A 17015-nucleotide genomic window follows, 5' to 3' on the forward strand; every position below is an offset into this window, starting at 1 on the left:
ATCAGAATATAAATGTCAGGGAAACAAAAACAATTTCTCCTACCGTATACCCACAAAAGTCCAATTCAGATACCAACAATTATGGAGTCGGCAGTAGTAACTTATAATCACTCATGGTTGCCCAAACAAATTGGCTTGTTTTTGGCATGGAAAGTTTGTTTGTTTAAAAGATTTCTATAGCTGCCAATCTTATGGTAACTCACAAACAATAATCAAGCAGTAAAAACAGTAAAGAATATAAAAGCCAACAAAAAATTTCCTGGTGCCCAAATGCAACATATTCAGAACAATATTTAGAGCTTCCCTGGTCTCCAGACTCATACTATCTAAAACTTTGTGGGGAAAGCCAGCCTTCACAGCTTTTTAGAAGGCCAGGAGGATAAGGTGCCAGATCTGGAGGGTATTCCAAAGGGTAGAGTCATGTACCATGAAGGTGTGCTATCTAGGCCCTGCTAGGTGGCAACATTTAAGGGATAGGATGCAGAGAATGCCCAGACCTAGTACAACAGACAGATATTCTCACAAGGAAATGACTTTGCAAATATCAAGGTTATATGCCATTGTTATCCCCTGAGGAAATTTGCTCCATTTTTTAAAATGGTTGCAAGAGGCAACCATAAATCAGGGTTATTGGGCAGACACGCAGCTTGCAGTGGGATCTCTTATATTTTAAAGGTAAAATATTATTCATATGGTGCTTTGTATATATCTGCGACCTCCCCCTGCAATTAATGTCGAGTGCAAGCTAAATGCTGTACAAAAACTTCTAATTCTCCTGAAAGGCCATTAATAGAAACTTCCTTATTCCCTAAGATATGAATAAGAGTTGGGATTCAAATTGCCCCCCTGCCTTTGGACAATTACATTTTCCCTTCCCTTTCTTATCTGAAAAATGCTATGCCATATTGCCTTTTATTTTGGAGATTATTCCATCTTCTGCTGGATGAATTGGGGGTACAGTAAGGACAAACACTACTGAAAATAATCTTAATGCATTAAATATTTGTGCATGCTTCATATCAGCTTCCCAGTAATATATATGCTTCTTTGTCTCTTAAGCCATCAAAACAGAAGATAGCCTGAGCCATTCACCTGCTCAGAGTGGATTTCTTAGCTATGGATCCAGCTTCACAACAGCAACATCAGGCCAGACACCTTATGCTTACCAAATGCATGGTTAGTATGCAAAATCTGTTTCAGCCAAGAACACTTACAGAAAGGGTCAATATGTCTACATTAGCATTCTGCTTTGTTCCATTGGAACAATTTTCTCAAACAGCACTCAGAATGACATTGAGGCACCCTTGTCCAACCACCTACTCTGTACTGCAGGGGGTAATAAACAGTGCTCACTTATCTTCAATTAAAGCATTATTTGTTTAAAAAAGTAAAAGGTCTAAATTTCACAAAATGGTTAAATGTTATAAAATCATTATGTTTTTTCCATGGATACCCAAATGACTTTAGTTATTTCACCCTCTCTCTTTCTCTCTCTCTCTCTCTCACACACACACACACACACTATACACACAAACACATGCACACATACAAATATGCCATTTTGCATGACTACACAAATATATAGCCATATCTTATATCATGTTGTTTCCTGAGCAAATTGCTGCCTCTATTACATTATTTCCCATATTTCTTTGCTTAACATTTTTAGAATACAGATTGCATTTATGTCATTATATTTAAATCCCCATTTGTACATAATTCTTTGTTCATAGATACTAAATATTAAATATTTTTGCACCCTGAATATATATATATACTGCCTATAGATCCAATTTATGGGATGCAGCCAGCAGTATGTTCAGTTAAAAGTAGTCTCTGGCTTAGAGAAAGTAGCTTGTAAGGAATAGCATGAACAGTTGAACTGGACTGTGCTTGTGCTTGTGGCATATTCACCGAGATGTATCAAAACTGACCATTACCTAACCTTACAGTTAGAAATAAAGAAAATGAATTGATGAAAGAAATATATGTCATGTGCCTGATTTAAGTTGTAATTGTTAGTTAATAGTTAAGTTGAATAAGTGGTCTGATCCTGTGGCATTGGGTCAATAAATATATCCAATAAATTTAATTATGAGTAACAGGGCTAAAGTGTATCAGCAAAATATGAATTGGCGCCTTCTATATTAGAATGAGTGCTTATGAAAATTGGAATCCATAAATTCACAATATATTAGTCTCCAATGAATGATGATAATAGAAGACCAGGAGATGAATTTTCCATGCTGCTAGTCCTGGTTTAATTAGTCCTATTCTATGAATCCAGACTGATTAATTGAATGAACCCTAAATATTGGTGAATTCAATATTCAAAGTAAATGCACTGGGTGATCCGAGTCACCGAATGTTACTTCACTGATGGTAATTGTGTGTATGTTGAGCATATACATTCTCAAAGCAGTTTTAAGGGTGGAATACTACCCAGAGACTCAAATTCTTTTCCAGCAAAAAATAAATTAATCTCAGCTGTTTAAAAGAAGAAAGAGTCCACCCCAACCATGGGTGTTTTTTTTAAATGTCTTTTAAAAAGCTCTTTATCTCTGGACATTATTTACCTTTCCAAAGTGCTGATGAAAGCTCTTCATGGGATGCTCAGAACATTTCCTTCCTTCTTTTGAGGAATGTGCTTTTAGAGCTTTCCCACACTGCACACACCTGGGAAGGCAGGCTGCCCTTCTTGTTTCCCTCCCCTCTATTCCCCAACTTTCACAAACCTCTTAAAGCAAAACAAGCACTCCTCCCCCCCCAAATGCATCTTGAAAGACTCCATTGCCTTACATTAATGATCTTGTTGGCTATACAGCAGAGTCCCTTGATTTGACAGACCAGAACAGCTGTAAATGCAGTCCAGCCCCCACTCTGCCTTTCAAATCCAGTTGAGGTGTTCCTTACACTTGACCCTGCAACCAAAGAAAGAGATGAATTCCCTTGGAACTTTTGACATTCCTCATAGCGAGAAATCTGGTCTCCTTGCATTGGTTGCCTGAACATGCATGTTCTACTGGCATCTTTTAAATGCTGGAGTTGTGCCAGAAAGGGCCACTCAAATTAATAGGGGCCTAGAACATGGAGGATCCCCAGTAATAGAATCTAAGGTTCTTTAACCTAGAACAAGGGTCTGCAACCTTAAACACTCAAAAGACCATTTGGATTTGTTTCCCACAGAAAAGAAAACACCGGGAGCCACAAAACCCTTCCCGTGCCTGACTATTTCTTGAGTGGCCACGAAACTAGTATATGTAGTTGAATTAAACGTTCTGAAACTTTTCTTTTCTTGGATTTATCCATGGTTGGCCTACCAGGGGTTGAAAAACTCAATAAATCGCGTGCCGGTGGGTGTCGCACATTGGCGGTTATGACACATATTTTGAATGACAGGGAGCCTCAGCAGAGGGGTGAAAGAACCACATGTGGCTCCAGAGCCACAGGTTGCTGACCCCTGACCTAGAGGGAAGTTAGTATGATGGAAGTACACAAAATTGTGCATGGAGACAACAGTTTTGGCCTTGTGGTTTATCAGACTCCTTAGATTCTTGCAGCATAATGAATTATAAACGTACAGTGATCTGTACTGGAGCTGAGAAGTGGTTAGTCCTTTGTCTTGAACGAGGTAAAATTGAATGTCTTTTTACTATACACTGCTCTTGAGTTGTATCTAAGAAATTGTCACAGAAAAGGACAACAGCTACTGGTGCTCTTCTATAAGATTTCAAAGGGCAAAATAACATGTGGCAGTTTTCATACTAATACATAAGTATTTTCATACTAATGCTTATGGAACAGTTGCATAAGCAGGAAATCATCTTTGGATTTAGTTTCACTCCTCTCAGAGAAAGTTTGGTTGTGTATGATTAAAAATTACCCTCCTATGAGTCAGAATGTCCTATATTTTGATTCAAGCATTTTTTAAAAAAAAAAATACATGGCTTAACTGGCACAATGTCTTCTGTAAGAGCTATTTGTGCATTTTATACTTTTTGCACAGAACTGCATGTAAATAAGAAGATAAGCATAAGATTTCATTTTATTAGAGGGGGTCTACTTTCTTTTCTCCTAAACATATTTTAATAACTCCTGGGGACAAAAGAATTATATCAAAACCAGATCTCGCCCTTTCCACATATGAGGAGGCAGTTAGCAGTGTATGTTGCAGAATATGCCAGAGTGTTATGTAACTGTGATACTATTTAGTGATTAAACCAATACCGTATCAGCAAACTACTTTTCTGTGCACAAGCAAATCTCAAAGGATTTAACTAATGCTGGCATGAAAATCTCTTTCGTTTACTAATCTCAGTAGATAGATACCTTCAGTGTGGTAATATCAATTGCTAGGAAACTTGTGTAAGAAAATGGATCTACATTTATGTTTTCCTTAAATGTTCTAGTTAGCTGCTGGTCATTTGCAGTGGGAATAGAATACTGGATTTGGAGAACCTTTGATCCATTAGGGATCTTCTTTGGTCTGTTTATTACTTTTAATAAGGTATTACAGGGTTCTTCTATCTCACATGCTTTCCATTTCTTCATTTTTCCAAAGATTTTCTAATCTGGACAATTTCAGATGTGCCGTATCTGATGTGCTCGGTATTGCCATTCCTGAGAATGCTGGGAGTTTTTATTCATTCATCTATTTAGTAAATGTATATGCCACCCATTTCACTGTGAGCGACATCACAATAACAAAACTATAAAAACATTAAAATGTTTAAAACATTAAAATTAATCAAATTGAATAGCCTAGGAACCAAATGCTAACGGGGTGGAGGTGCAGTCGTCTCGGTCTACTAACACCGCCATCAGGATCCTGAGCCAATTGGCAGAACCAGGTTTTGACTCCAAAGAGGTGAAGTGAATCTCACCTCAAGGGACACAAAACTGTGGCAGGCAAAGCCTTTTTCTAGAACCTCCCAGGCACAATTCCTTGGCCAATGGAATCTGCGGCATGCCCCTTCCGCCACAGTGAGTGGGGTGGGCCAATGCCCTTGAAGTTGCAGTTGTAGTCCATACATATAGAACTTGCCATGGTTGGGAAATACTGCTACATTGTATGATCATTGTTTACACTCCTGTCCATCTCAGGTTGCTGATAATGGGCAGGGAATACTGAAGTATTCCTGCCAGTTAGTCAATGGGAGATTGCAAAAAATAATCATATTGGTTTCTTGGTCCTTTAAAGTAACAAAAATGTTCTCACTGTATGCAGAAAGGGCAAAATGAAATTGCTTGTCTCTCCTCTAATCTCACCCCCCCACACACACCCAAATGTTATGTATATTTGGCAGTTTATAAAACATCTCAACTGTTAGTACAATGAGAAAGGGTTATGTGCCTCCATCATATAAATCCTATTAAAAGCTGTGATGATAGCACAACACTAAGTTTTGCAGCCAGTGATTTTTCTCAGCAGCTGCAACTCTGTAGATTGCAGTGTAGAGTGACTGTGTGTTGTATTGGGTGGGGAAAGGAAAGTAATGGCTTGTTTGAATTCAAAGGCTGGGAAGCAATTCAGGAATTAAATGCAGAGGGCAAATCAAGCCTGCGTATTTTTTTTTCTCCTTCAGAATGCAGAAACTGAATGACTAGAAGGATTAAGATTAGTTTATCTGATAAGGTTGCTTATAAAATCTATTAGAGATTTCCAAGTTCAAGTAAGGAGAGGGGGAGGAGTCAAAAATTCTCCCAAACTCTTTTGCAAGTTGAATTGTTCTACAACTTAAACATGAGCCAGAAGATAATCAGCTCAGTTTCCCGAGGAAAACAAGATTGTAAGAATGTGGCATAGGTGTGGCACTGATACTGAGTCATCTGGAGGGGCCCAAGGTAAGAGCATACTGGCAGGATGCCATTGTTCCTGAGTATCTAGATCAGTTTTCCACATCCTTGTGCCTTTGAACACTAATTATTTCTGGTGAGAGATAATGAGGAGTTGCAGTCCAACACATCTGGAAGGCAATATGTTGTGGAAGGCAGATCTAGATTTTTTTGGTGGGGAGGCTTGGAAAAGATGAAGGTCAAAGAAGATCAGTTAAGATTTTACTCCTAAGAAATAGAGAACTGAAGACAGTTCCACTGAGAATAGAGCAGACAACAATAACGGAATGAAGATCTGGTGAATGGACTGGCTCTTCAAGATTCCTCTCCAGGTAAGGAGAGGACTTGGGATCGCCCACAACTGTTCCAGAAGTCGCTACTCATAATAGGTTTAGCACTGGGAGACAAGGAAACACTGTCTTGGCCCAAACTGTGGTAAGAATCTTTATGGACACATGTTTGAAATACTTACCAGTACTTTATTAATCACTTTTGAAAACTTATTGTTAACTGTTTTTTTGCTATTAAAAACCTCTGGAATGACAAATTTTGTGGCACTGGGTAAGTTTCCTTCAACCCTTACCCAAAGAAGCTTTATAGATAAGTTTAAGGATTTTTTAAAAAAAAATCTGGAATAAACAGAAAAAAATGATTAAAATTTTGATTTTAGAAAGTTTCAAAGATATCAAGAGTCCAGATGGATTTGAAATAAGATTTTGAAATTAATTAATTTAATTTAATTTAATTTAATTTAATTTATCACATTTCTATGCCACCCAACTCCCGAGGGACTCTGGGCAGCTTACAGCAAAAATAATGCGAACAATGAACATAGAAAAATTATTAAAAAACATTATAAAAACATTTTAAAAACATTAAAAGCCCATGCACACCATTCATGGCCGGATCTCGCAAGATTGCAACATTGAGATCAAGCCTGCCAGAAAAGCCAAGTCTTCACCGCTTTCTGGAAGGCCAATAGGGTGGGGGTAGTCCGGCTCTCAGGAGGTAACTGGTTCCAGAGAGCTGGAGCAGCCACAGAGAAGGCCCTCCCCCACGGGTCCGCCAGCCGGCATTGTTTAGCTGACAGGACCCGGAGGAGACCAACTCTGTGGGATCTTACCAATCACTGGGAGCTATGTGGTAGAAGGCGGTCTCAAAGATAGCCTGGCCCTGAGCCATGTAGGGCTTTAAAGGTAATAACCAACACCTTGAATTGTGCCTGGAGACCAATAGGGAGCCAGTGCAGCTCACGGAGAATTGGTGTAATGTGGATGTATCTAGGTGCACCCACAACAGCTCGCGCAGCTGCATTCTGGACCAACTGTAGTCTCCGAACACTCTTCAAGGGTAGCCCTATGTAGAGTGTGTTGCAATAGTCTAACCGTGAGGTAACAAGGGCATGAGTGACTGTGAGGAGAGCCTCCTGATCCAAGTAGGGTCGCAATTGGTGCATCAGGCGAACCTGTACAAAGGTCTCCCTAGCTACAGCTGCCAGATGTTGCTCTAATCTTAGCTGTGAGTCTAGGAGGACACCCAAATTGTGAGCCCATTCTGAGGGGGACAGTTTTAAGGATCCTTGCCATGAAAAAGTGTTGTTTTTAATTATTTTTTTTAAAAACATGAGAAGATGGGACTTCTTATCATGAAAAGAATTTGAGTGCTAAGACATTATTAAAAGGAATAAAAAAATTAAGACTATTAGCAGTAAAAGGAGGGAATATAATGTTGGTTTATATGATCGTGTTTAAAATAGATATGTTGTTATCTCTGATGATAACCCTTAATGGATTTTTACTGATATCAGGATTGAAATGAAAATAGTTTAAGGATTTGATTGTAAATAAGAGATTGGATTTATGGGAAGAAGACATTATTTATTCTTTTAGATACTAAAGGAGATAAATTACTAAAATTGTTTATTCTTGTGATGAAGAGAGAAGTAATTTATATATTTCTGTTCTTTTTCTCTACAATATTATTTTCTCTTTCTTTTCTCTTTCTCTTTTTTATTTTTTGCACTTATTTTTGTTACTGTTATTCTTTTATTTTTCTTAGTTTGCATTAGTTTTTATCTTTTTAATTGTAATGTTTAAGAAAATTACAATTAAAATTGCTATTGCTATCAGTTGATTTTTGTAACCACAAGTATACAAAAACAAACCCACATTGATGAGCTTCTGTGGCTTGTAGAATACAGATTGCTTCAACTGGATACTCAGCATAAATCTTCTTTTACATGTTAAAGTATCTATGACAGTATTTATTGTACACATTAGTGGTGGTGATTGAGATGTCTCACTGACACAACAGCCTTTGGTATTTGTTACAATATTCCTTCGGGGAGCCTCTGAAACTTTGCTTTTGTGATATAATTTTCAGTACTTCCTCAAGAAATGTAAATTATTCTGCATTATAAATTTTAGCCACATCTAGCATTGTAGAAAATACAGGAGATGAAGAGACTGTGTTGGCAAATTGTCACTGCAGTGCTTCAGCTTCGTAAGACTAAAACCTGTATAGAAATGTGGTTGTCTCTTTTCTCCCAAGCTTCTCTCACAGCTGGTTTGTATTAGGTTCAGTCTAAGACTGTGGAGGCAAAGTTATGCATCACATCATCATGAATGCAAGAGAGGCCTCTGCTCAGGACAGCTTTGCAGTAGTAGCAAAGTAGTCGTAGTTTTTTCAAGAGCTACCAAGCGTGAAGTTTCCTGTGCCAAATGTGCAATGATTTAAAAACCAGTGTGATATGATAGAATATGGGAGATACACCAGCCAGGAAATGAAAAGGAATACTGTGGTTCTGTCTAGAGGAAAAGCCTGTTTTAGACACCTCTAGGTTTGTCATTGCCTTTTCTGTGGCAGCCCCTGCCCTTGGGAACAAGATTCAGATGGCCTCCACTGTTCTTGTTTAAAAGAACCGTAAAGATCTAGCTTTTCACCTGGGCCTTTGGCAAGTGAGAGTGATGACCCTCATTGCATCACACTTCCCATCTTTTTTTCTTTCTGTTTTATTGCAATTTCTTTTATCGATGTGAGATGCTCAGAGCTGTTGAGAGTCGAGAGGCTTACAATTTTTTTGTAAGCTATTATTTATTAGGGACAATGCTGTCCTTGTTGCATATGGCTGCCACCCAAGAACCTAGGTCTGACCATTGACTGCAAAGGAACATTTGACCAATGCTAAAATTGCAGGTTCTCTAATATGAGTAGTGATCCTCATTTAATGATCAATAAGCAACCATTTGAAGTTAGAACAACACTGAATGAATGGCACTTATGAACGGCCCATGTAGTTGTGGCCATCGCAGCATCCCCTCAGTCACGTGATCATGATTTGGGCATTTGGGTAGTCATCCATGGCGATATCATCAGCATTTGCTACCATTTCTGATGGCTTTCAACAGGCAAAATCAATGGAAAACCAGCAGGAGGTCACAAAAGATGACCATATGATGTTGTAGATTCAATTAACAGTGGCAATAGGAAGAGCTGCATCACAATTACATGATGTTAAACAATTACATGATGTTAACAAATAACAGCTGCATCAGCGACGGAAATTCTGGTCCCAATTACCATCGTTGAGCAAGGACTAACTATAGTTGAATGTCATTATGCTTAAACATTTAGATGGTGCAATTTGTTATTAAATCGTACTTTTCAAGCAAAATGTCAAGGACATATGGACAAGAAAGGGCTGTTTTGTTTTTTCAAAATTATATGTGAATTTAACACCCACAGATAACTGGCTTGTAATCTTGTCCCATTGTTATTCCCATGTTCATTTATCCTTTTGCTTCCCTTTCTAAGTAGTCCCACTGAAGTCTTCCATCTTGAAGGAGTTTTGGGAGTTGAAGTCCACAGGTCAGAAAGGGAACATAGTTGTCCACTCCTGCTCTGTTGAGTTCAGGTAAAGGCCTAAGTAAATCTTAATCTGAAATCCCATCTAGAAAACTTATGTATTGGTGTTTAATGTGGTTTCCTGGGATAGTGTATATGTAAACGGTAAATATCTTGTTCATAAATGAGAGCTAATCCTTAGCAAGAAGAATTCATGAATATGTGATAAAGACTTTTAAAATAGTTCTCATTTCTCTAAGACTCCCAATTCAAATCAAATTCAGACTACAACACAAAGCAATAGCTGAAGTTCTTGGATCTTATGGAAAAGAGATTCTGCATTTAGTCTAAAGCGAGCAGCTGCCTCTTGTTCATACCAGAATGGAGTGCAGTTATAGCCAAAAGAAAGATACATGTGTAAAACTTCTCACATCTGAAATTCATCTTTATAAACACCAAGAACCCTGAACCAATACATTATGGAATAGGAACCAATTTCCATTAGCAGAATTGAATTACCCAGAAGCTGGCAACTGCAATAAGCTGAATCCTGAGACATAATAACCTAAATATACCAGGAAACAGACACCTCAAAACTTGTATTACAGCTTTCCCTTTTTCAAACTGTTTTTAAATTAGGAAACATGTCATAGGGCAATCTGAAACTATAAATTATGGCCCATAGGAACAACCACATGCATATGGGAAGCCCAGAATCTGAATAAGAATCCAGACAAGAATTCAGATCGTGCTACATCTGTTCTTGAGAATCCGTTGTAGGTGTTACGACCAATAGAGCCAGTTTGGTGTAATGGTTAAGGCATCAGGCTAGAAACCAGAAGGCCATGAGTTCTAATCCTTCTTTAGGCACAAAGCCAGATGGGTGATCTGAGGCCAGGCACTCACTTTCAATCCTAGGAAGGATCCAATGGTAAACCACTTCTGAAAAACCTTAGCAAGAAAACTTCAGGGACTTGTCTTCCCTGTTCATCACAACAAATATAAACAATGTTAGTAATTTATAACCTCTTAAAATACTACAAGGACATTGTTCCTATAGCTCAACTCTTATCTATAACCAAATCCTTAAAACTTGGTCGTTCAGTCCTAGTCAGCAACAATCCATTAAGATCACCAAAGATAGCAGCACATCTATTTTAACACTCATCAAATAAATCAATTCTATATTTTTTCCATTCACTTTTAACAGTCTTGATCTTTAGTCCTTCCAAATAATGTCTTAGAACTTGATAGCTTCCCATTTTTTTGTCCCTCTCGCAAAACTCTTTGTGTGTGTGTGTGTCATGTGTGAGTGTGTGTGTTATATATGTACAGTATGTCCTTAAAACAGTATTTAAAATTTCTTTCAAAAAGGATTGAAAGAGATTCACATGGTACTTTTCATTCCAAAGGCTTCTAATAGCAGAAAAGCAATTAATAGGAAATTTCCAGTAATAATTAGAAAAGGAAGTATGAGGGCATACAGTATGTCAATAAAGGCATCCACCAGGGTTTAGGTGAAGATGGTGTTCTTTCATTTCCCAAAGCAATAAACCCATTGGACACCACTTTCCTAATTAGGAGCAACTGTTTGGAACATTTGGGGGAGATTCCAAATCTTCTCCCTCAATATAGGTAGTTGGCTAATATTTTCCTCCAAGCAACTTGAGGTAGCATACTTAATTTTCATTTCTTCGTGTTGTAGCATGTTAATCTCAAAAGCAGTTTTGTCTTAAATACAATGGTTAGGCTCACACATTATGCTTGGTCATAATGTTGTACTTTAGGTTTTGGTTTAGCATGGTGTATAAACCCCACCAATTGTGACTTAGTAAACACACAATAGTAGCTTGTTGCAATATATGACTGGTCCATGGAATTATAGCATAAGCATGTGACTTGCCAAAGGTGACCCAGTAGGCTCCCTGATTCTAGAAGAGGGATTTCAGTTTAGGAGTTGAAATTAGTCTTAGACTGAAATACTTGCAAAAGAAAAAATCAGACTATAATTTCAGGTAATTGGAACTATAGTTCTATAATCTCCTAGCCATATTTGCTGGAATGTTTATGAGCTCTAGTCTATGATTTAATTAGTAGATTAGTAGTTTTCCACAGAAACTCAATGAAACAAGAATTTCACATGAATGTCTTTAAAAAGCAATTATTTGATATTTTAAATACTGATTATAGTGAACAATAAGCATCAGTTGTGTTAGACTTAGGTTATAAAAATAAACCTCTTGTTGTGTTTGCTTATTTCAATATATAATTCATACTGAAAAGAAAAGCATTGATTTTGGAGGAACTTCTGTAGATTGTAAATATAGCCGTTTTCCTAATAGCAAACTAACAGCATTGGCCAGTGGAAAATTTTAGACTACTGGCAATTGCTCAAATTTCAGTGACATGTACCCATGCATGCGTGCATAGACAATATCTCGGCTGTAACATTTTTAAAGCATATCAAAATATTTAAAGTTGAAACTTGCTTAGGCATACTTACTTTTCCAAAACCCAATTCTCTCATATTGGATTGAGTGCCTTTCTCTACTGCTATGATGAAGTGTCATACACTCGTACTTGAGTTGGCAGAAAGCTGTAACAGCAGGTACTTGAGTGGCCCCACTGCTGATCCATATGCTGCTTCAATTACCTCTCCTTCAGGTCACTGCATACATGTCAATAATGGGTGACAAAATGAAGGACAGCTCAGCAACCTTCTCTGTATGTGCCAGAGGCCATTGCTACCTCTGTCATTTCCAGAGAATTTGTTGCTCTACCCAGCACCAAGATAACTGATGAAGCCAGTGCCAACATGGCTGTCTGAGGAGGTAGCAAGTGCTTTCTCCCTCTCTCTTGTGTGATGGGTAAATCTGTTTTTTTGGGGGGGTCACCAGTTAGTTGATTTCTGGTGAAAGGTTGCTGACACTTGGTCTAGGGCCGTGTTGGTGAACCTATGGAATGTGTGCCAGAAGTGGCATGCAGAACCATCCCATGCGGAATGCGCGGCCTCGCTGGCTCCTCTTCTGCGTTCCTATGCACACATGCTCCGGTCATCTGGCCTTCACACACGCTGGAGCACCAAAACCCAGAAGAGCAGCGCTCTGTTGGGCATGCGCTCTCTGGCACCCAAACTTCCGGGTTTCTTTTGTGGGCATGCACAACGGCCAGCTGTTCGTTGGGTGCGCCTATGCACTGGAAACCGGAAGTTTGGGTGCTGGCATGTGCATGCTCGATGGAACTCTGCCCTTCCAGGTTTCGGTGCTCCCGAGCGCGTGAAGGTCAACAAGGCTGTGCGGTCCAGGAGGGATGATTTTGCGTGCCATTTCTGGCACAAGGTCGGCACACGGTGACATGAAAGGTTAGCCATCACTGATCTAGGGCTTTTATATTAGGGCAGTTATGTTAAAATTACTTGCAAACTTGTAAATCTAGTATAATTCAAACGGAGAGAAAAGTTCTAGTTGCATCTGGAGAACCTGAACAAAAAACGTAAGTTTTAGGGACAATTAGGGGGGGGGGAACCAAATCAGAGCTCCAGAAAAGCTGCTACTTTTTATAATATTCATGTAAAAAAAATGTTAAGGAAGCAGAAGAAAGAGTGTTAGTCATAGTGAATGAGTGGAAACAGGTATAATACTTGGGCAGGGCATCTGCCAGGCACAAGTACATCAAAGAAATGATAACATTAGAGCCCAAATGAAGGAAAGACTTTTCCAACTTTATGCAGTATAAAATAGCATGTCTGTTGAGGCATCTTTTGAAAAAGACTTGATTCAAAGTACGATAAGTAGCCGTCCATCTGGTTCCACTTTTAAAATTATTTGTTCATTTAAGTAGAGCTACAGTACAATATTGAGTACAGCTGGAACTTGATGATCACTGATTAACTGTACCTTCAAATATAATTATTAAATTGCTTATTGATGAAGATATTTTATATCTTGATTAAAGTACCTCATTAACTGATTATAAGAATGTATATTAGCTGATTTTTAAAAAAGTAACTTTTCTAGCTTAGGGCATCTTTTTATACGCTAAATATATTATGCATAAGAAAACAGTGTAACATCCCAGGATTGAAATAGGAAGAGCCTGTAGTACAGTGGACTAAAGCATTGTTATTAACATCTACTGCTTACAATTACTGCAAGTTCAAATCTCACCAGACTCAAGGTTGACTCAGCCTTCCATCCTTTCAAAGATAGGTGAAATGAGAACCCAGATTGTGGGGGCAATAAGATGACTTTGTATAAATATACAAAAGTATGAAGGCTATCGCTTAACGCATTGTAAGCTGCCCTGAGTCTCCGGAGAAGGCGGCATATAAATTAAAGCACGCACACAAAAAAATTTTTACATAGCATTGAAGGCTCATTTTATATCTGGCAGTTTAATTTTATTGGATTGGCAGAGTTTTTCTTCAGTATTTTAACAGATTGGATGGTCAAAAGAGCCTTCAAGCTATGCTGAACCATTGTGGTTCAATGACGGGCACACATTTTAAAAAAACATGAAAGAAATTGCAAATGGAATCAGTTTCTCATGAAAGGATGCAGATTATTTCATTCATAGGCTTACTAATGGTCTCTCTCCATTTGCAAATTGCTCTTATACATTCAGATGTCTTATTTCACAATCCATCATTAGGGAAGTCCATAGAGCAAGGTCAATTTTGAGTGTTCCTACCGAGTACCTTCCAGTACTGAATGTCCAAAGAGCTGTTCCCCTCTAATATCGAAGTTGTTTTATTACCACCTAAATGTTCTCTGTGTTACCTGTGAATGAGGGCATTGTGACATTTTAGCAGCTGATTTGATTGAACACAGATGTGAACTATGCTCCATGTGGAGAAGATCCAGAAGGGAAAGATCTTGGCGTGCGGTTCTCATTTTAAAGGAGTACATATGATTGAATGGAAGCCGAATGTCTCAGACCCACCACCAGAATAGGTGAATAAATGTATCATTTATCCATCTGCCCTTCCTGTTGCAAAGGTCAGAAGCTCTAAAAATTAGCAAAGAGTCTGAGCAGCTTTGTCGGCATGCTGTTTATGGAGAGCTACCACACAGGCATCAATTTGCATTAGACTTACACAAGCAATGTGTACAATTTTTCCCTGTACAGGTTTCGCATCAGACATTCCCAAAAGAGCCACCAGCCGGAAGTCAGCTTCCTTTAGCTGGATGTGCACTCCTTCAATAATTTCAGAAACTGCTCTGAAAAATATAAATGTTCTGAAGTTTGCATAATTATTAAGAACAGCTGGGCCAAAAAGATGGAGAAGCAACAATCAAAGGCAATTTCTGGAAAGAAAAAAACTGGCAGTGGAAAGACATATTTCTATTTTCATTTAGGTTATTCAGATACTATGCTAAGCTATACTTTGTTTTAAACATGGTTTCCTATGTTGCTGCAGTTAGAAAGGTTTTTTTGTTTTTTTTTACATTCTGACAACAAAATCTGTCTTTCTGTAACTTAAGTCCATGATTCCCACATTCTGGGATGATAGAAAATAAAGAAAAACCTCAGTTTTTTTTTCTATTTCTCTTCCAGTCCTGTGTTTTCCATCATTGCTCTTCTTTCTTTTGCAGTTTGCCTGAATATATTTCAAAATGTAGTGCCAGAACTAGGCACAAGGGTGAAAGTGCAGTCTAATGAATGCAAAAGAGAATGGAAATACTACTTCCTGTGATTTGGAAAAAGTGTTTCTGTTTATTCATTACTTATTCATTAAACAAATTTATATAACTCACACACTAACTCACACACAAGTGATTCTATGCATCTTACAACATTGTAAAGGTTTTTAAATCCATTATCATATCTATCTGTCTGTCTATCTATCTATCTATCTATCTATCTATCTATCTATCTATCTATCTATCATCTATCTATCTATCATCTGTCTGTCTGTCTATCTGTCTATCTATCATCTATCTATCGATCGATCGATCGCTCATTGTCTGTCTGTCTGTTTGTCTGTCTATCTATCTATCATCTATATCTTCTATCTATCTATCTATCTATCTATCTATCTATCTATCTATAGCATATGTATATGTATGGGTATGGGTATGGGTATGGGTATGTGTATGTGTATGTATATGGGTGTGTGTATATACATATACACACATAATTCTGATGGCTGATCTCAAAAATATATATATATTCTTGGGGCTTTTCAGAAAAGCAGCAGCAGGCGGGTGGGGGGAGAGAACCAACCATACTTTGAGGGGGAATCATGTTCCATAATGGAGAGGCCACTACCAAGAAGGCCATTTTTTGTGGTTCCACCAGATGGAACAGTCCCTAATCTATGGGACCCACATAACATGCCCTGCCTTTCCACCCTGGTGGGCTGAATAGATGCAATATGATAAATAAGTAAATCAGAACAATATTAAGTCAACCCATAATAAAAGCAACAGAAAATAATAAGTTGTACTTTTCTCCAGCTGGTCTGTTTTGCCTGTTTATCATTTGTATTAGTTTTGAAAATTCCCACAGGAAATAAAGTCTGGTGTAGGCTTTAAAAGACAAATAGGAAACATTTTGAATGCAGACAGTACTGACTTTGTACGAGCATGCTTCCTGTATTTTAGTATGTAAATCATTGTTGTAAATCCAAGGGATGTGGATTTAGTCAAGGCAAGCTCTGAAAGCATTTCAGGAGCCACCTCAATTCTGGCCCTGATAGTTCAATGGGTATGCAAGTTCTCATCATCAAGTGCCTCTGTTCTTTCGTGCTGTTTGGAAGATCTCTCATAATTTGTAAATGAATTATGTCCAAAAATGTTTAAGGAAGTGAGGCCTTTATGAATTATATATCTATAAGGCTAGACAGAGTTTTAGAGTGTGATATAATCTCAGCCCACAAGCCAATCACCTCACAACTACAGACAAAAACTCAATTCCTGTGGTCTCCTCATGAGGAGTAACTATCCAGAGCACAAGCGGGCAATTTCCTAACTCTCCTTTTCTGGAAAGAATTTTGTTAGCCAGAACCTGCCACCTGGCCACTGATCTTTGCTATGGTGCTATCCCCACTTATGGAAACACTTGCAGAGACATTTAATCCACCATAGACCCTCACCTCCTGTTTCGTTCCCATCTCATCGGAAGCAGTGGTGAAATCTGAACCGGTTTACTACTGGTTCGCTGGCTGCACATGCACAGTGTGCACCATGCACCCAATGTGAGGTGCGCACGGGTAGTGCACGCCAAAAGGAGGCATGCGGTAAGTAGAACAGCACGTGAGGGGGGGTGATCAGCTGTGGCGTGCAATCTTTTTTTTTACTTTTAAAAGCATTGCTTTTAAAAGTAAAAAAAAGCCT

The 17015-nt window shown here is 38.3% G+C and overlaps 1 protein-coding gene across 3 annotated transcripts in view; it reads left to right on the forward strand.

Moving 5' to 3' along the window:
• The window catches only part of EYA2 (EYA transcriptional coactivator and phosphatase 2), a 127746-nt gene that overhangs the window by 72466 nt on the left and 38265 nt on the right, over nucleotides 1-17015 (forward strand). For all 3 annotated transcript variants that reach the window (XM_070940032.1, XM_070940034.1, XM_070940031.1), the window contains exon 5: nucleotides 1060-1176. In XM_070940032.1, coding sequence (XP_070796133.1) covers nucleotides 1060-1176 — 117 coding nt within the window. The remainder of the gene's footprint in view (nucleotides 1-1059; nucleotides 1177-17015) is intronic.

This window comes from Pituophis catenifer, unplaced genomic scaffold, assembly GCF_029215685.1.
Source record: "Pituophis catenifer annectens isolate HBS135680 unplaced genomic scaffold, rPitCat1.0.hap2 SCAF_3, whole genome shotgun sequence".
NCBI lineage: Eukaryota > Metazoa > Chordata > Lepidosauria > Squamata > Colubridae > Pituophis > Pituophis catenifer.